At 43.6% G+C, this 14,460-nt stretch overlaps 2 protein-coding genes across 6 annotated transcripts in view; both read right to left on the bottom strand.

Annotated features, from left to right (window-relative positions):
- Positions 1–14,460, bottom strand: part of gas7b (growth arrest-specific 7b) — a 425,852-nt gene that overhangs the window by 109,482 nt on the left and 301,910 nt on the right. For 4 of the 5 annotated variants that reach the window (XM_041216593.1, XM_041216595.1, XM_041216597.1 and 1 more), the window contains exon 5: positions 11,796–11,849. The exons of the other annotated variant lie outside the window; for it this stretch is intronic. In XM_041216593.1, the coding sequence (XP_041072527.1) occupies positions 11,796–11,849 (54 nt within the window). The remainder of the gene's footprint in view (positions 1–11,795; positions 11,850–14,460) is intronic. 5 annotated transcript variants of the gene reach the window in all.
- On the bottom strand, positions 10,122–10,929 carry LOC121293714 (60S ribosomal protein L37a-like). The gene is made up of 2 exons (XM_041216910.1): positions 10,925–10,929; positions 10,122–10,440 (listed from the first exon to the last, which is right to left on the bottom strand). Exons 1-2 carry the CDS (start codon positions 10,927–10,929, stop codon positions 10,122–10,124), a joined length of 324 nt encoding a protein of 107 aa, XP_041072844.1.

Genomic DNA, 14,460 nt, shown 5'->3' with positions numbered 1-14,460 from the left:
ACTCTTCTGATTATTTCATACAATGTTGAAGTACCGAGAACTCGGCACTGACTGCACCCTTGGTGCTTTAGTTAATAACTGCACTGCCTAGTGTGGTACTGATCCATTTAAATTCAAATGCTACTTAGTATTCCATTGCGTTTATCACAAAGAGACAGGCAGCAGGTAATGCCAGTGTTTGTGCTCCACACAAGCCTCCTCACACCCTTCTTTCTCAAACTCCATCAACACCACCTTCTAGTCCTTTCCCCCTCATGCCCTGTTCCCTCGATCCTATTCCCACTAAACTGATCACCCAAGTTGACCCTCCCGGCCCCCATTGTTAGACAATATTTTAAACAGTTTCTCTCTCTTCAGATTGTTGCCCCTCTCTCCTTTAAATCTACTGTTCATTACCCTAATCAAAAAACTCTTGACCCCACCTTGCAAATTACTGTGCCATCTCCAACCTCCCTTTCCTCTCCAAGGTCCTTGAACGTGTTCCACCTCCCAAGTCGGTTGCCACCTTGCCTGGAAGTCCATGTCTGAATACTCCAATCAGCTTTTTGACTCTTCCACAGTACCGAGCAAGCTCTTATCAAAGTGACAAAAGACATCCTTCGTTTCTGTGACAAAGGAAAACCTTTCCTATCTATTTCTATTATTTCTATCTTCCTTCAGTTCTGAAGGAGGGTCCCCAACCTGAAACGTTGGCCAAATCTTCCGATTCGGGGAGAGGCTTCCGACTCAACTTTACATTACACCTCAGGAGGCTGAGGAAGTCCTGACATATGCGCAAGCCCTGTACTTATGTGGGAAGTTTAAACCTCCGATTGCCAGTTTTACCCTGCCCAGATCATTCTATGACTTCAGTGGCAGTGCAATCAGATAGCCAGAACCATGGAGACTTGGACTGCTTGCGCGATTCTTACCCTGTTTTTTATCCCCCCACAGATTTACTTAGAGATTTTCATAGGACGTATAAAACCCATGTGTCTAAGTAAATCAGCTGGAGTGTCAAAGCACCTATGGCAATATTCATGCCCCATTCCCGCCAATGTTTTCCCACCAGCCACTCCACCTGAAAATGTTAATCCCCCCTCCCCCCCACAGTAATGTTCAACTCCCTGCCAGACGGTGCTTACCCCTCACCCCTGCTAGACAGTGCTCGCTCCCTCCCGCATCCCCTCTCCCGGCTCACCTTCTGGAATCCCTGGCTCTTAATCGGCCGAAGTTGGAAGAGTTTGCATTGTTGGGGAGTGCGGGTATTGAGCATTTTTGTGGGGTTGGGGGAGGTGGGGGTGAACATTATTGATAATATTCAGGCACGTAGAGAAGGAAATTTAAAACCAAGTAGCTTGAAGCAACACTGGTCCCCAGTTTGACTTGACTGGAGTGATCACATGGACAAGCTGTCCTCATTTAGAGGAAAGTTGGATAAGGTCTTATCGAAACAAGGTGTTACACCCAGAACCACATCACAGTCCAGAAAAAGGTTAGCGAGAAATTACACTAAGTAATTATTCATGGCTTGTTCATTACCCGAGCAAACGTTGTGGGATTTGGGATCAGGGTTCGAAAAACCGAAGGTGATTTCATATCCAAGATGGGATTTAAAAGCCGCCACATTACCTGTAAAGTGCCAAACATTCCTGGGGAAATGCGACTAGACAATGCTGCGACCACCATGTCATTGGTGAAGGAATTGTTTGCAGGATCTCTTCCATGCTGTCGTCAATGTCCTAAAGCACATCCTCCACACTATCTGGAGGGAGGGGTGTTAGCAGTACCAAGTGCGGTGAGGTTGTGCAGTTTGAGGTTGACAGGTCCATTTGAAAACAGTGCAAGTCAGTGAGCTGAAAGTGGGCTTAAGGGGCGTGTCTTCAGTTCATGCTGGAAAAAGGGGGCATTGCTGTGCTGGAATTATGCTAGACAATTTGCCTCCTGACTCTGTTCATCCCTGCATCCCTGCTGTAGCTGGCATTAGAACGTGCAAAGGCTCCAGCGTAAAATGGTAAGTGGGCAGATTAAATCAGTCAGTATCGGATGCATCTTTAACTCTGAGTCTCTCTCTACAGATGCTGCCAGACTTGTTGGGCATTTCCAGCATTTTCTGTTTTTATCTCAGATTACCAGCATCTGCAATGTTTTGCTTTTGTAAACTTTCTCACCTCATCCTTCTCAACCTGTCTGAGGCCTTTGACACAATTGACCACAAAATCCTCCTCCAACACCACTCCACTGTTGTCTAGTTGAGAGTGACTGCTCTCACCTGATTCTATCCTCATCTAACTAATCATAGCCAGTGCATCACTTCTCTTTCTGCTCCTGCACTGTTATCTCTAGTGACCACCCAAAGGTTACTCCTTGACCACTCCCCACCAACCCCCCCGACCTCGTTATTTCTCAGCTACATTCTGTCCCTTGGCTTCATCCGAAAGTACAGCCTTAAGTTTTCAAACGCACACCGAGGGCACCGAGCTCTACCTCACCGTCACTTCTCTCAAGAGGGCATTAGAATATTATTTGAATAGAAATAATGTGCAGGGGTATGGGGAAAAGGCAGGGCAATGGCACTAGGTCATAATGCAGACACGATGGGCCAAATGGCCTCCTTCTATGCCATTAAAATTCTGAGATTCTGTGAACTCCTCCACTGTTGCTAAATTATCAGCCTGTTTATCCAAAATCCAGTATCGAAACAGCAGAAATTTCCACCAATTAAATATTGGGAAGACAGAAGCCATTGATTTTGGTATCCGCCCCAAACTCCCTTCTCTAACTATCGCCTCCATCCCTCTCCCTGACAGCAGTGATAAGAAGCCAGTGTGTTTGTAACCTTGGTGTCACACTTGATCCTAAGGCAAGCTTCCAACCTCATGTTTATGCCATCTCCAGGACTGCCTACTCCACCTCCATAACATCACTCACCCCCATCTTAGCTTATTGGCTGCTGAAACACTCATCCATGCTTTTGTTACCCCTAGACAGTTCCAATTCTTGGCTGATCTTGCACACACTTGCCTGCTTAAACACAAATCTTAAAGCCTACCTCTTTGACCTGTTTTTGGCCTTCTGACCCTATACCTCCTTATATGGTTTGGTGTCGTACTTTGTTTTATAATGCTCTTGTGAAGCACCTTCAGACATTTAATTACATCAAAGCAGCTATATAAATATAAGTTGTTGCTGCACCTATGCTAATTGCCTCAGCTACTCCTTGTGGTACTGAGTTCCAAGTACTAGCCACTCTCTGGGTAAGGGAGCTTCCTGAATTTCCTTATGGATTTATTAGCACCATTTTCTTAATGGTCAGAGATTAGAAGATGTGAAGGAGCATAGGGATTTAGGTGCCCAGGTGGACATATCACTAAAAGCTAGAGCACAGGTACAAAAAGTAAATCAGAAGGTTAAATAGCATGTTGGCCTACATCGTAAGAGAACTGAAAAAGTGTAATGTGTCAATTGTACACAGTCTTGGTCAAACCTCAGCTGGAATGCTGTGTTCAATTTTGGGCACCAAATCATAGGAATGATATATTGGCCTTCAAAGAGGTACAGCACAGATGATTTAAAGGCTTAAATAATAAGGACAGGTTGCATAAACTCGGCTTGTATTCTTCCCTTGCATTTAAATGTTTGAGGTACGATCTGATCAAGATAGATTGATAAAAAAAAAGTGGTAAATTAGATACAGAGAAATGTATTCTTCTGTGGTTGGGCCTCAAACAAGCGGCTGTAATCTTAAAATCAGAGTCAAGTCATTCAGAGTGAAATCAGAAAGCACATCTTCACACAAAGGGCTGTTGAAATCTGGAACTTGATCCTCCGAAAGGCTGCGAATGCTGGGTCAATTGAAATTTTCAAGACTAAGATCAATAGAGCAACAGGTAAATGCATGAAGGGATATGGACCAAAGGCAGGTATATGGAGGTAAAAGGCTGATCAGCCACAATCAAACTGAATGGCAAAACAGCTTGAATGAATGACTGATTTGCTATTGTTCAAACGTTCACCATTCTGCTGAGTTAGGTGATCACAGCTGAACAGTAGTTAAGGGTGTAGCCTCAATAATAGGTGTGGATATTGGTTGAGCAGATGATCAAACTCAAATTCCTCACTAACCTGTTAACAAGGACTGCCTATGCGCTTTTGTATGTAAGGCATAGAGATGAGAAGCAACAGGCCTTTTGAGGTGCATGGGAGATGCAGGTGGAACTAGAGTTAAAATTGTCCCATGGATGAAATACAAATTCAGCAGAACTTGTTTCTCTCAGCTAACATCAATTATACTTTGATCTCCTGGGGCTGCAGGAGAACATACCACTATCCCTATCACTTTGAATGCATCTAAAAACTTAGCATGAACTTGGGTAGCACACGCTCAAACGATAAGGCAAAACAATGACAGTTGTGTATGTTACAAATTGAATACGTTTGTCAGCTTGTTCAACAGTTAACACACCAGAGTTCAGATATGAGTCTTCAAGCTATTTAACACTGAAACTTATGCCAGTGAAATTGTATTTCATCCATGGGACAATTTTAACTCTAGTTCCACCTGCATCTCCCATGCACCTCAAGAGGCCTGTTGCTCCTCATCTCTATGCCTTACATACAAAAGCGCATAGGCAGCCCTTGTTATTGAGGAATTTGAGTTAGTGATGTGAGTCTTATCTTTCATCCCAAGTCAGTGCTCAAAAGGTATCAAGTGCAGAGTTTAATTTGCATCAGACTGAGAAGCCTCAGCAGCATTTGGAAATTAAAAGCAACAATCGTGAAATTGGAGTCAAATTTGATCAATACCCCATCAAATTAGCTGGTATTTGCAGCAATGAGCCCTAGTCCTAAGCCCTAGTCCTGATCATTTCAAGCAAAAGGGAAACAAAAATTGCTCAATTTTGAATTCAGCTTCTGAAAGTTATTGGATTTTTGATAATTGGAACAATGACAATATGAGGTCAAATTAATGAAGAACAAACTCTGGTTTACAAAACTGAGTCCAGAATGATATGATACTTTGGGCATATCCAACAAGTCACAACATAAAGACTATTTATATATGCAATGAGTATGCACAGAAAAGGCATCATAATTTGTGGACAAGACAAGTCAATCCATCACTTGCTCCATCAGACGAGTAGCAGATAGACAACAACTGAAAATACAAACTGTAGGAAAGAAAGAGCTGCAGTCCCAGACTTACATGAGGCCTTAAAGGCAGCAAGTCTTAGAATAAAACTGGTTAAGGATTGATGATGACTACGATGATAGCAACAACATAAGAAGGTGAGAAAATGCTCCTCCTCAGGTGAGACAATGCTCCTCATCTCTGTGTCATGCATGCTTTTAATAAGTTAATCTTCCTTGGTGTTGCTCCACGACTCAAAAATTTGGAAACTGGACTTCTGGGATATCTAATACATTTCTCTATGCATAAAATATCTACCTGGACCTGCTCATAAGTTGAGCTCCAGGCTACAGTTCCAGGTAGGACTTCAGATGCAGTTTGAATTTTTGAATGTTTACAATGAGTTTCATTTATGATACTTTAGTTGGTGCGGAAGTGAATACTTGATGAATGCACAATCTGATCAAGTGCCAATTACGCTACATGCTTAGAAAGCCAGGAGAACACTTAGTGAATTCATACAGGCATAAAACTCATTAGTAAGATATAATTTGACCATGTCTATTTTTCTTATCCATTAGGCTCACACCACTGATCTCATGTATTCCATTAGCACTACTGTATTGGTCTGTAGGTAACAAGCATGTGAAGTACAAAAAACTGCAAGTATTCTAGAAGAGAGTAAAGAAAGTTATTGGCCCCTGTGTGTGTTGTACAGCAGCTATTTTTTTTTTTGCCAAGCATACATAGTAAAAACTGGAATGAATGTAAGACAGCTTCACCTATGCCAAATAGTTCATTTTCCAAAGGTTACAATTTGGATAAACTGCTACAAACAAACAATGGTGTCTACGTCAATTATGGAGGCCAAACTGTTAAGTACATGTGATGTAAATTATTGATAAATAACACCAAAGTGTGTTACCTTTTTGCAAAAAACAAGAGATAGAAACAGCAATTCAATCACAAAGGTCTATTCAAACTCTGTTCCTGAGGTTTATGGCATCAATAGAACTGTATGATTGAATGACTGCCTTTTAACTTACTGCCAGCCATCTATTATTCATCGTGCATTGTGGTAAAATTGACTGTTCTGTAATTACAATATAACTGTTATTTGGGATGAATGTTTGGGTTCTTTCAGAGTTTTTATGAAGCAAAAGGCTCAGTGCCAGATACATGCCCACAACATTGGGCTGGAAAACATAGAAGGCATCTTTTTTCATTGCCAAACCGGATGGACACTGAACACAAAGATGCTCAGCACGGCCAAAAGTTGTGGATTGTCACATATTCCGCCCTCCCCCAACCAAACCGCAAGTAACCATTAGAGTCTGACCATTAGGCTCACATGAATGAATTCTTCCCACAGAACTGCGAGGGTGTAGATTACAAGGACTAAGTTTTTTTTTATTTTAAAAAAAGGCTCCCATCTTTTAGCTCCTGAAGCTGGTTACACCAGTGAACAACTGAGCAATGCAGTTCCATTAGCTCTGTACAGTTAGCTGATTTAAGCCTCAAAAGCAAGAGTGACAGTATAATTACCTTCAGTACCACTGAGCTGGGGAGAGTAAAGCAAGATTGGCAGAGTGCCTGTCCTGAATGCAATTACTTCTGCTACCAAGTGCACACATGTGGCTAACCTGGGTGAAAACAAGATCTGGACTGAGCTAAAATGCTTTTCAGAGTCAAAAATCATGTTAACACTCAATGAGGTTCACACATGCAGTCTGTTCCTCACAGGCAAGGTATTGGAAAGTGCTTGATGACCAAGTGCATAGAACGTGTCACCCATATACCCCAATAAGCAATAAACACCTCTGCAAAATAAAACTTTCATTATAGCACCTTTGGCAATCTCAAAATGTTCCAAAGCAATTTAGAAACAATGAATTGCTTTTGAAATGCAGTCACTGTTGTAATGTGGAGCACATGGCAACCAGTTTGCACACAGCAAGATCCCAAAATCATCAATATGATCAATGACCAGTTCTTCTGTTTTGCTGGAAATATTCAGCAGGTCAGGCAGCAACCAAGGAGAGAGAAAGAAAGCTAAAGTTTCAAGTTGATGACCTTTTCTCAGGAACATTAGCACTGTTTTTCTCCCTCCATAGATGCTGCCTGACCTGCTGAACATTTCCAGCATTTTTGATTTTTATTTCAGATCATGCGTCTGTGATATTTTATTTTTGTGCTCCTGTTTAGAGAGTTGGTCGAGGGGTAAATGTTGGCCAAAGCACTGGGCACATGTCACTGCTCCTCTTTGAACAGTGCCACTGATCTTTTAAATCCACCAAAAGGGGCAGACAAGATTTCAGTTTAACATCCCTTTCGAAAGATATGAGGCAAGAATTTCAGGCCCTGTGGACAGAGCCACAACACATCAGCACCTGGCTGCCATTCCAGTTTCCTGGCATTGCCCGCACCGGTTTTTCCAGTGGGCCTCCAATTTCACAACAGGAGGCAGGCACTCAGCGGCAAGCTGGGGAGGATGGGCGTGAGGGTGGGAGAGGGGGTGCGCAGGGTGTGGGCCGGTGCTTCAGGCAGGCCTACAGGCCCCATCAGCCTGCCTAGGTGCAGGTGTAGCCAAAGATCACCTTATAGAGGGATTCCCTCCCTCTTCCCCACCGGAGTGACCAACTCTCATGGAGGAATCTATGGGACAGCCTGCCATGGGGGGTCAGTACAAGCAGTGCTGACAGAGCTAAGAGAGCAGGAGAGAGGGTTGCTGGTGGGAGGGGGGAAAACAGGACAGTGGACTCAGGTCCTGTAAAGGGTTGATCATCCTGCTCCCCACTCCTCCCACTAACCTCCCTCATATCCCACCCTCCCCTCCCCACAGTGGTGGCCTGCTACATTTTCTATCTTTTACTTGCATTTTTGAAAGAGTTGCTCAATGGGCACCTTCATATTGAAGTGCCCTCTGAATGACATACCATTCATTACAACCAGCTGCTTCTTTGCAGCAAGAAGGCATTTGATCAGCCGTCCAGTTTCGAAAGCCCACTTGCCACCCTTCCCCTTCTCAGCCAGTCCCTCGGGATCGAGGGTGACTCATCTCCACTCTGGTTCGATGGGTTCAGAGATGGTGATAAGTCCAATGCGTGACCTGCAGGCTTTGCCACATGCCGTACAGATGATGCATGAAGGGTTGGGTAGATGGGAAGTTTGGAAATTTGTGTGCTCTCTCTGATACCTTGGTTTTGCCTCTGCATGCTTCTGATGAAGTCTCTCCATGGGGCTGGTGCCTTCCTGAATTTTCTCCATTTTGGTTGATCGCCGGCCAGTGACCCCCTGACTCCTGTGAGTCAGTTGGGATGTTTGATCTCTTCCGGGTTCTTTGAAGACACCTCTAAAGTCCGACTGGGAGCCTCTTGCCACGGCCAAGATGTGAGTAGAACGATTGCTCCGGGAGTCTGGTGTCAGGCATACGAACATCACATCCTGGCCAGTGGAGTGATTAATGCCTCAATGCTGGGCACATTGGCTTGGGAGAGAATGCTGTTGTTAGAGCACCTTTCTTGCCATTGGATTTGGAGGATCTTGTGAATGCACTGCTGGTGATCCTTGCCCAGTGCTTTGAGAGTGCTGTAGGATGCCCAAGATTCTGAAGCACATAGAAGCACATGGATCACTGCTGCCTTAATCTCGGTTTTGAGATCCAAGTCATGGGCCTCACCAATGGAACAATCACAGACCCTATTTCGGTGAAGGCTGGGGTCAAACAAGGCATCAACCCTCTTCTCTATTTTCCTCACAGAAAAACAGCGCCTCACCTCCAGCAAATTATCCACAGATATGGTGATAACCTACAGAAAAGACTGAAAACTGTTCAACCTACACTACCTTCAATCCAAAACTAAGCTCCCACTTCAGTCATTGAGCTTCAGTATGCAGATGATGCTTGTGTGTGCGCACACTCAGAAACTGAGCTCCAGGTCATTGCTGACTCCTTTGAAGCAAACAAGAAAACTAAACACCCAGTATGCTGATGCCCTGAATTGGACAGGGGACCTACATCCATGCCAATTAAGCAACATCACAGTCAAACTCCCAAAGAGTCACTGCTTCCTGCAGCTGGGCCTGTCAGTACCCAGGTATAGTTCCAGTTCCTATTTCCCAACCCAAAGCAAAAAATTCACCCCATCATCTCAAACTGTGCAGCACTCTTTCGGTACTGCCCTGAAGTGTCAGCCTAGATTATATGCTCAAATCCCTCGGGTGCAGCATGAACCAGGATAAAATGAGCGGAAGCATGAAAATTGGCAAGAGGAACCTGCACCACTTGAAACAACTGCTTGATACCTTAAACAGCTGAACTATCGGGGAACTGCAAGATATAATTTTTGCTAAGCAATATGTGGGAATCATATTACTATGAGAATTCAAAAGTTAATGCTACAAGTTCATGCTCTTAGCACAGAACCTCATCTGCCAAGAACACAATAGGAATTTTGGTGCACACTCCCTAAGATTTGCTGTCCAAGGACTGATGAGGGAATTAACTCACAAGAATATCCTTTAATGTACAATTTGCGCTGTTAAGTAGGAATCAATACCATGTAACCTTTGTACATTTACTGAAGACACTTATATAGGTAACATGCAACTGATAGGAAGGTTCTGTGGAAATCAATTAGATTGGTAATTGGAACAGTGCAAACAGGTTCTCACCTAGTTAGCAGAGCTATGTAGAGCAGAGCTTTATACTGAAACTCTGCTCTAATGGTACATGGCATTTATCTTCTCATTTGGAAAGAGACGAACTTATTTTGTCCTTATTTTTGATCTTGAAGGCATCTTTCAATTAACTGTGTGTCAGGAGCATTTGTGGAATTCAATATAGCAGAGGGACATAATCAAATACCCATTGCACTCATATTTATTGCTGACCCTATTTGAATGATGGGGGGATTTGGAAAGGGCTGTTCTTTTCTATTCATTTAACATTTTACTAAGAAGTCTGAGGACACATAAACCTCCGGAAGAGGTCAGACTCCACAGCCAGTGCTTATTGATCCTTCAGCTCCCACAGACGGTGAATTGCAGACTTTACTGTAACGATGGTGGTGTTGTTTTCGGCCCAAGCTCCTCCAGCCACTGTTTTCGTGCAAGATCCACAATGCCAGATACCGACTGCCCTCCGCTTCATCTTTGTTTTCCCACAAAAGCAGCAGGTGTATTTGGTGTGTTGGCTGATCTCAATCTTTCTCACCATCTTACAGAGTGAGGCTCCATAATGGGTTCCATATTTCCCCACAATCCCCACCTTCTTGATGCGCTTCACTATCTTCCCGGGTGGAGCAGAGAGGAAAGGGCTGTTCTTAGTGCTGTTGACTCAGTGGTGGATAAATTCCAACTGTAACACCAAGCATCACCAACTTGAAATATATGCAACATAACAGGACCACAAGTTCAAACACCATCGCATGGTCTCTAAGGCTTCATGGTACATAGCTACGCAGCTGATAAAGACAAAATGATAGCCATCCTTGTCATGTAGCACAGTGCAGTGCTAGTGTTTTCCCTTTGCACAAAATTGAGGTTGACACTCCAGCACAGTACTGAGAGAGTGCTGCACTGTTGGAGGTGCCGATTTTCAGGGAAGATGTTAATCTGATGCCCGGTCTACACTCTTGGGCGGATGTAGAAGATCCAATGACACTATTTTGCAGTTTCTCTCCTGTGACCAGTGTTGCGACAACAGATTATCTGGTCATCATCCCATGGCTGATTCTGGGAGCTTGCTGTGCACAAGTTGTCTGTTGCATTTCCTACATTCCTACAGTGACTGGGACTGCAAAAAAAACTTACATCATTGGCAGTAACACCCTTTGGGACGTCTTGAGCTTGTGAAGTATAAATGCAAGTCTTTTTTTTTTGTTTTCTGGCTGCACCAGTGTTTAAAATGGAAAATTGGGAGCCTAATATAGCCATGGGACTGGGGAGCTTTCCCTATTCATGCAGGTGCCTAGAAAAAGGTGGAAAATCACTTTGTGATTTGATTGAACAAGCAAGACAGCGCCAGTGCACAGCACCTCAAAATCCCCTACTTAAAGAGATTTTGCAGGAGATGGTTGGTTCCTGATATGGAGTTTCACTCAACTGAAGTGTGGATTGTAGAATTCCTAGATCACGTGGCCAACTGGGGGTAAAGCACGATTTTGCACTGATCCACTTAAGTCTCTACAACAGGGACAAACTGTACCTTTACGGGAGCAAACACTGGCACAAAACTTACAGGACCGAAAACTGCAAGACAACTTGGAAAACATATGGTTAATGCACTACAAATAGAATGGAGCACAGCTGCTAGCTGCAGGTTTTCGTGTCCCACAGTTCACAGACTGTGTAACACTGAATCAACTCTCTCTCACTCTCTCTCTCTAGATGCACATATTTCTTATGGCTCCAGTGTACAATACATCATCATAATTATTAGGTTATTCAGAGATTGAAGAAAAATGAGTTCTGAAATAAAATATTTGTCTCTTAAAAGATCTGGAAATGGAACAGATTCCTCTCGGCGCTTGTAAATAATTCTGAGCTTCCGCTCGTCCCACTCTATTCAGCTCTGTCACCATAGCAACAACAAACTGCTGAAATTATTTTAATAACAAGCCTTGCTGTTGATTTTTTTTGGGCGGGCTTTTTCCCCGTAGTGTCCTCAAAGCAGTGTACTCACCGTAATGGTGCTCTCTTTACTCTGTCTTCGGGTGGGCGACCCTACTCCGGGACTCTGAGGGAAAGAGATTGAAGTGTCAGTAGTCATCCTGTCCAAGGCAGGGAAAACAAAAAAGTCCGGCCTGAACTCTTTATCACTTCAGCTCACTCGAAGCCAGTTCTGACCCAGTTTCTCCCAACTCGCTCGCCCTCCAGGCTGGTGACTTGTGACTCAAACTCGTCGGATCTGGTTGGTGAGACAAATAAGAGCGTCCGGAGCTCTCAGTGACCGCCTGAGGCGGCCATAGCAAAGGCGAGTGAATCAGTGCATGAATGCCTGTGGGAAGTGGGAAATCATCTAGGGACTCGATACACAGGAACTTCCAACCTTCCCCCCACCTCCCCCATGTGGGCACCCTTCAACAATGCTTGCTTCTTCTCTTTAACTCCTTCACTGCCAAATCCACACTTGTTCAGAACATTAAAGCTTTGTTACATACAGTTATATGCAGTGCTCCCCACCCCGTCATCACAACCAATGTTAATGAAATATACTGATCAGCCCCCGCTAAGTATATTACCCACTCAAATCAATTAGTGGATCTGCCAAGCTAGTAACACTCCAATAACTTGACAACTTGCTGACTCCGTTTGAGCCGAGTTCGGAGAATGGATCCTGGGCAGACACAAGTATACCTGATTTAGGTCTCTCACAAATCAATGCAGATTCAGCACCAGTGTTCCCAGCTCCGCAGGTTATCTTCCTTTTATTTTTTCAACCCTCAAAGATAACAGATGATGTCCCTTGGATCACATTGGTCAGCCCCTGCCATTTTCTCCTTCCACTGAAAGTGGCCTTTTTACATTGGGCACCAGTTATGCCAAAGGTGAGTTCTTTCAGATGAGATGCGACGCCACACACAGACACACACACAGACACACAGACACACACAAACACAGCATCAGCTAGACAGAGTTCCCACGCCTGGACACTTTTGATTCCCAGCCCTTCCCAGTCGATAAAGGCCCACTGCCATATCACAGCATCACTCTTCCTTACATCAATTTCTGGAGCACTGACCAGGAACCAAGGGGCTTTCGGTTTAATATAACTTAGTATTACACCAGGCAGTCTACATACCCAATGAGCCCCGGCAAGTTCTGTCCTCACCATCAGTAACTATAATAAATTATAATGCCTCAGAAATGTAGTAAATAATGAGGGTTTTATTGCTGAAAAGAGAGTCATGGTGCCAAAGCTTTTCACCTTGCACTCATCAGGACAAATGCAAGAATGCCAAATTTCAAACGACCACAACAATTTACACTACAGGAAGAAAGGATGCGGATTGGTTGACAAGTCGAATCTGATTGGCCAAGGCATTGCCCTGGAGAAAGCAATAGGATCTATAACAGAAGCTATACGATCTCCAAGTTCCCAGGTAATTCAAGAAAGGCATAAAGCTGGAACATATTTGTTTTGTTTGCAGTGAACGGGTCCCTGTGTATGAATGTATGTCAATTCTACATCCACTGTTAGATGTGATTCCGTATTGGACAGCATTTGCTGAACAAACCTGTGTGTGCTAATAGCTACACCAACAACTAATTTAAGATAACCAGTGGAGCTCATAATATGGTTCATTTACGCTTGTTGGAAGTAATGTACGTTCATACTCAGGGGCCCGTTCTCTGCAAACAAAAGTAATATGTTCAAGCCCCTGCCCTATTTGCATTGCCCAGGAGCTCAAGGAGCCTATAATTACCCATTGCTCTCTCTATGCCCATACCTCAGCCAGAGTCAACTTGCCAACCAATCAGCAGTAGTATAAACTGTTATGATCATTTGAAATTTGGTATTCTTGTGTTTGTCCTGATGAGTTAAAGGTAAAAAGCTCTCTTTTCAGCAATATTCATGTGCTACCAAATGACTGTATGAAAGTATTAGTAGGGTGAATAGGGTGAAGCTGTTCCACTGGCAGGAGGATCAGTAGCTAGAGGACACTGATTTAAGATAAGTACCTCAAGAGCCAGAGGGGAAATGAGCAGATTTTTTAAAAATATGCAGTGAGTCATAATTCAGAAAGGCGTTGCCTGAAGGATGTTGGAGCAGATTTAGTGGTTACCTTCAAAAGGGAATGAAATAATACTAAAAGGGGAGAAGGGGTTGCAGGAGCAGGGAGTGGGATTAATTAAATACCTTTTTCAATGAGGTGGAACAGGCACAATGGGCCGAATGATGCAGCAAGGAGAAAGCCATTCAAATGATTTGGAGAAGCTGAAGTCTTTTATTTTATATATAATTATTTTTATTATTCGTCCATGGGATGTAGGCATCACTGGCTTGGCCAGCATTTATTGCCCATCCCTAATTGATCTTGTTCAGAGGGTATTTAAGAGTCAACCACATTGCTGTGGGTCTGAAGTCACACGTAGACCAGACCAGGTAAAGACAGCTGATTTCCTTCCCTAATGGAAGGAAATTCACCAATTAGTGAACCAGATGGGTTTATATGACTATCGACAATGGTTTCATGGTCATCATTAGACTTTTAATTCCAGATTTTTATTGGTCCCCAGGGCATTACCCCTGGGTCTTTGGATTCCCAGTCCAGTGACAATACCACTACACCATCGCCTCCCCATGACAGATATCAGCTATCAAGTGATATCCCTTAGGAAATGAA

The sequence above is a fragment of the Carcharodon carcharias genome, chromosome 22 (assembly GCF_017639515.1).
Source record: "Carcharodon carcharias isolate sCarCar2 chromosome 22, sCarCar2.pri, whole genome shotgun sequence".
NCBI classification, from domain to species: Eukaryota; Metazoa; Chordata; class Chondrichthyes; order Lamniformes; family Lamnidae; genus Carcharodon; species Carcharodon carcharias.
Note: the sequence above shows the minus strand (reverse complement) of the source record. Positions and strands in the feature narration are given on the sequence as shown.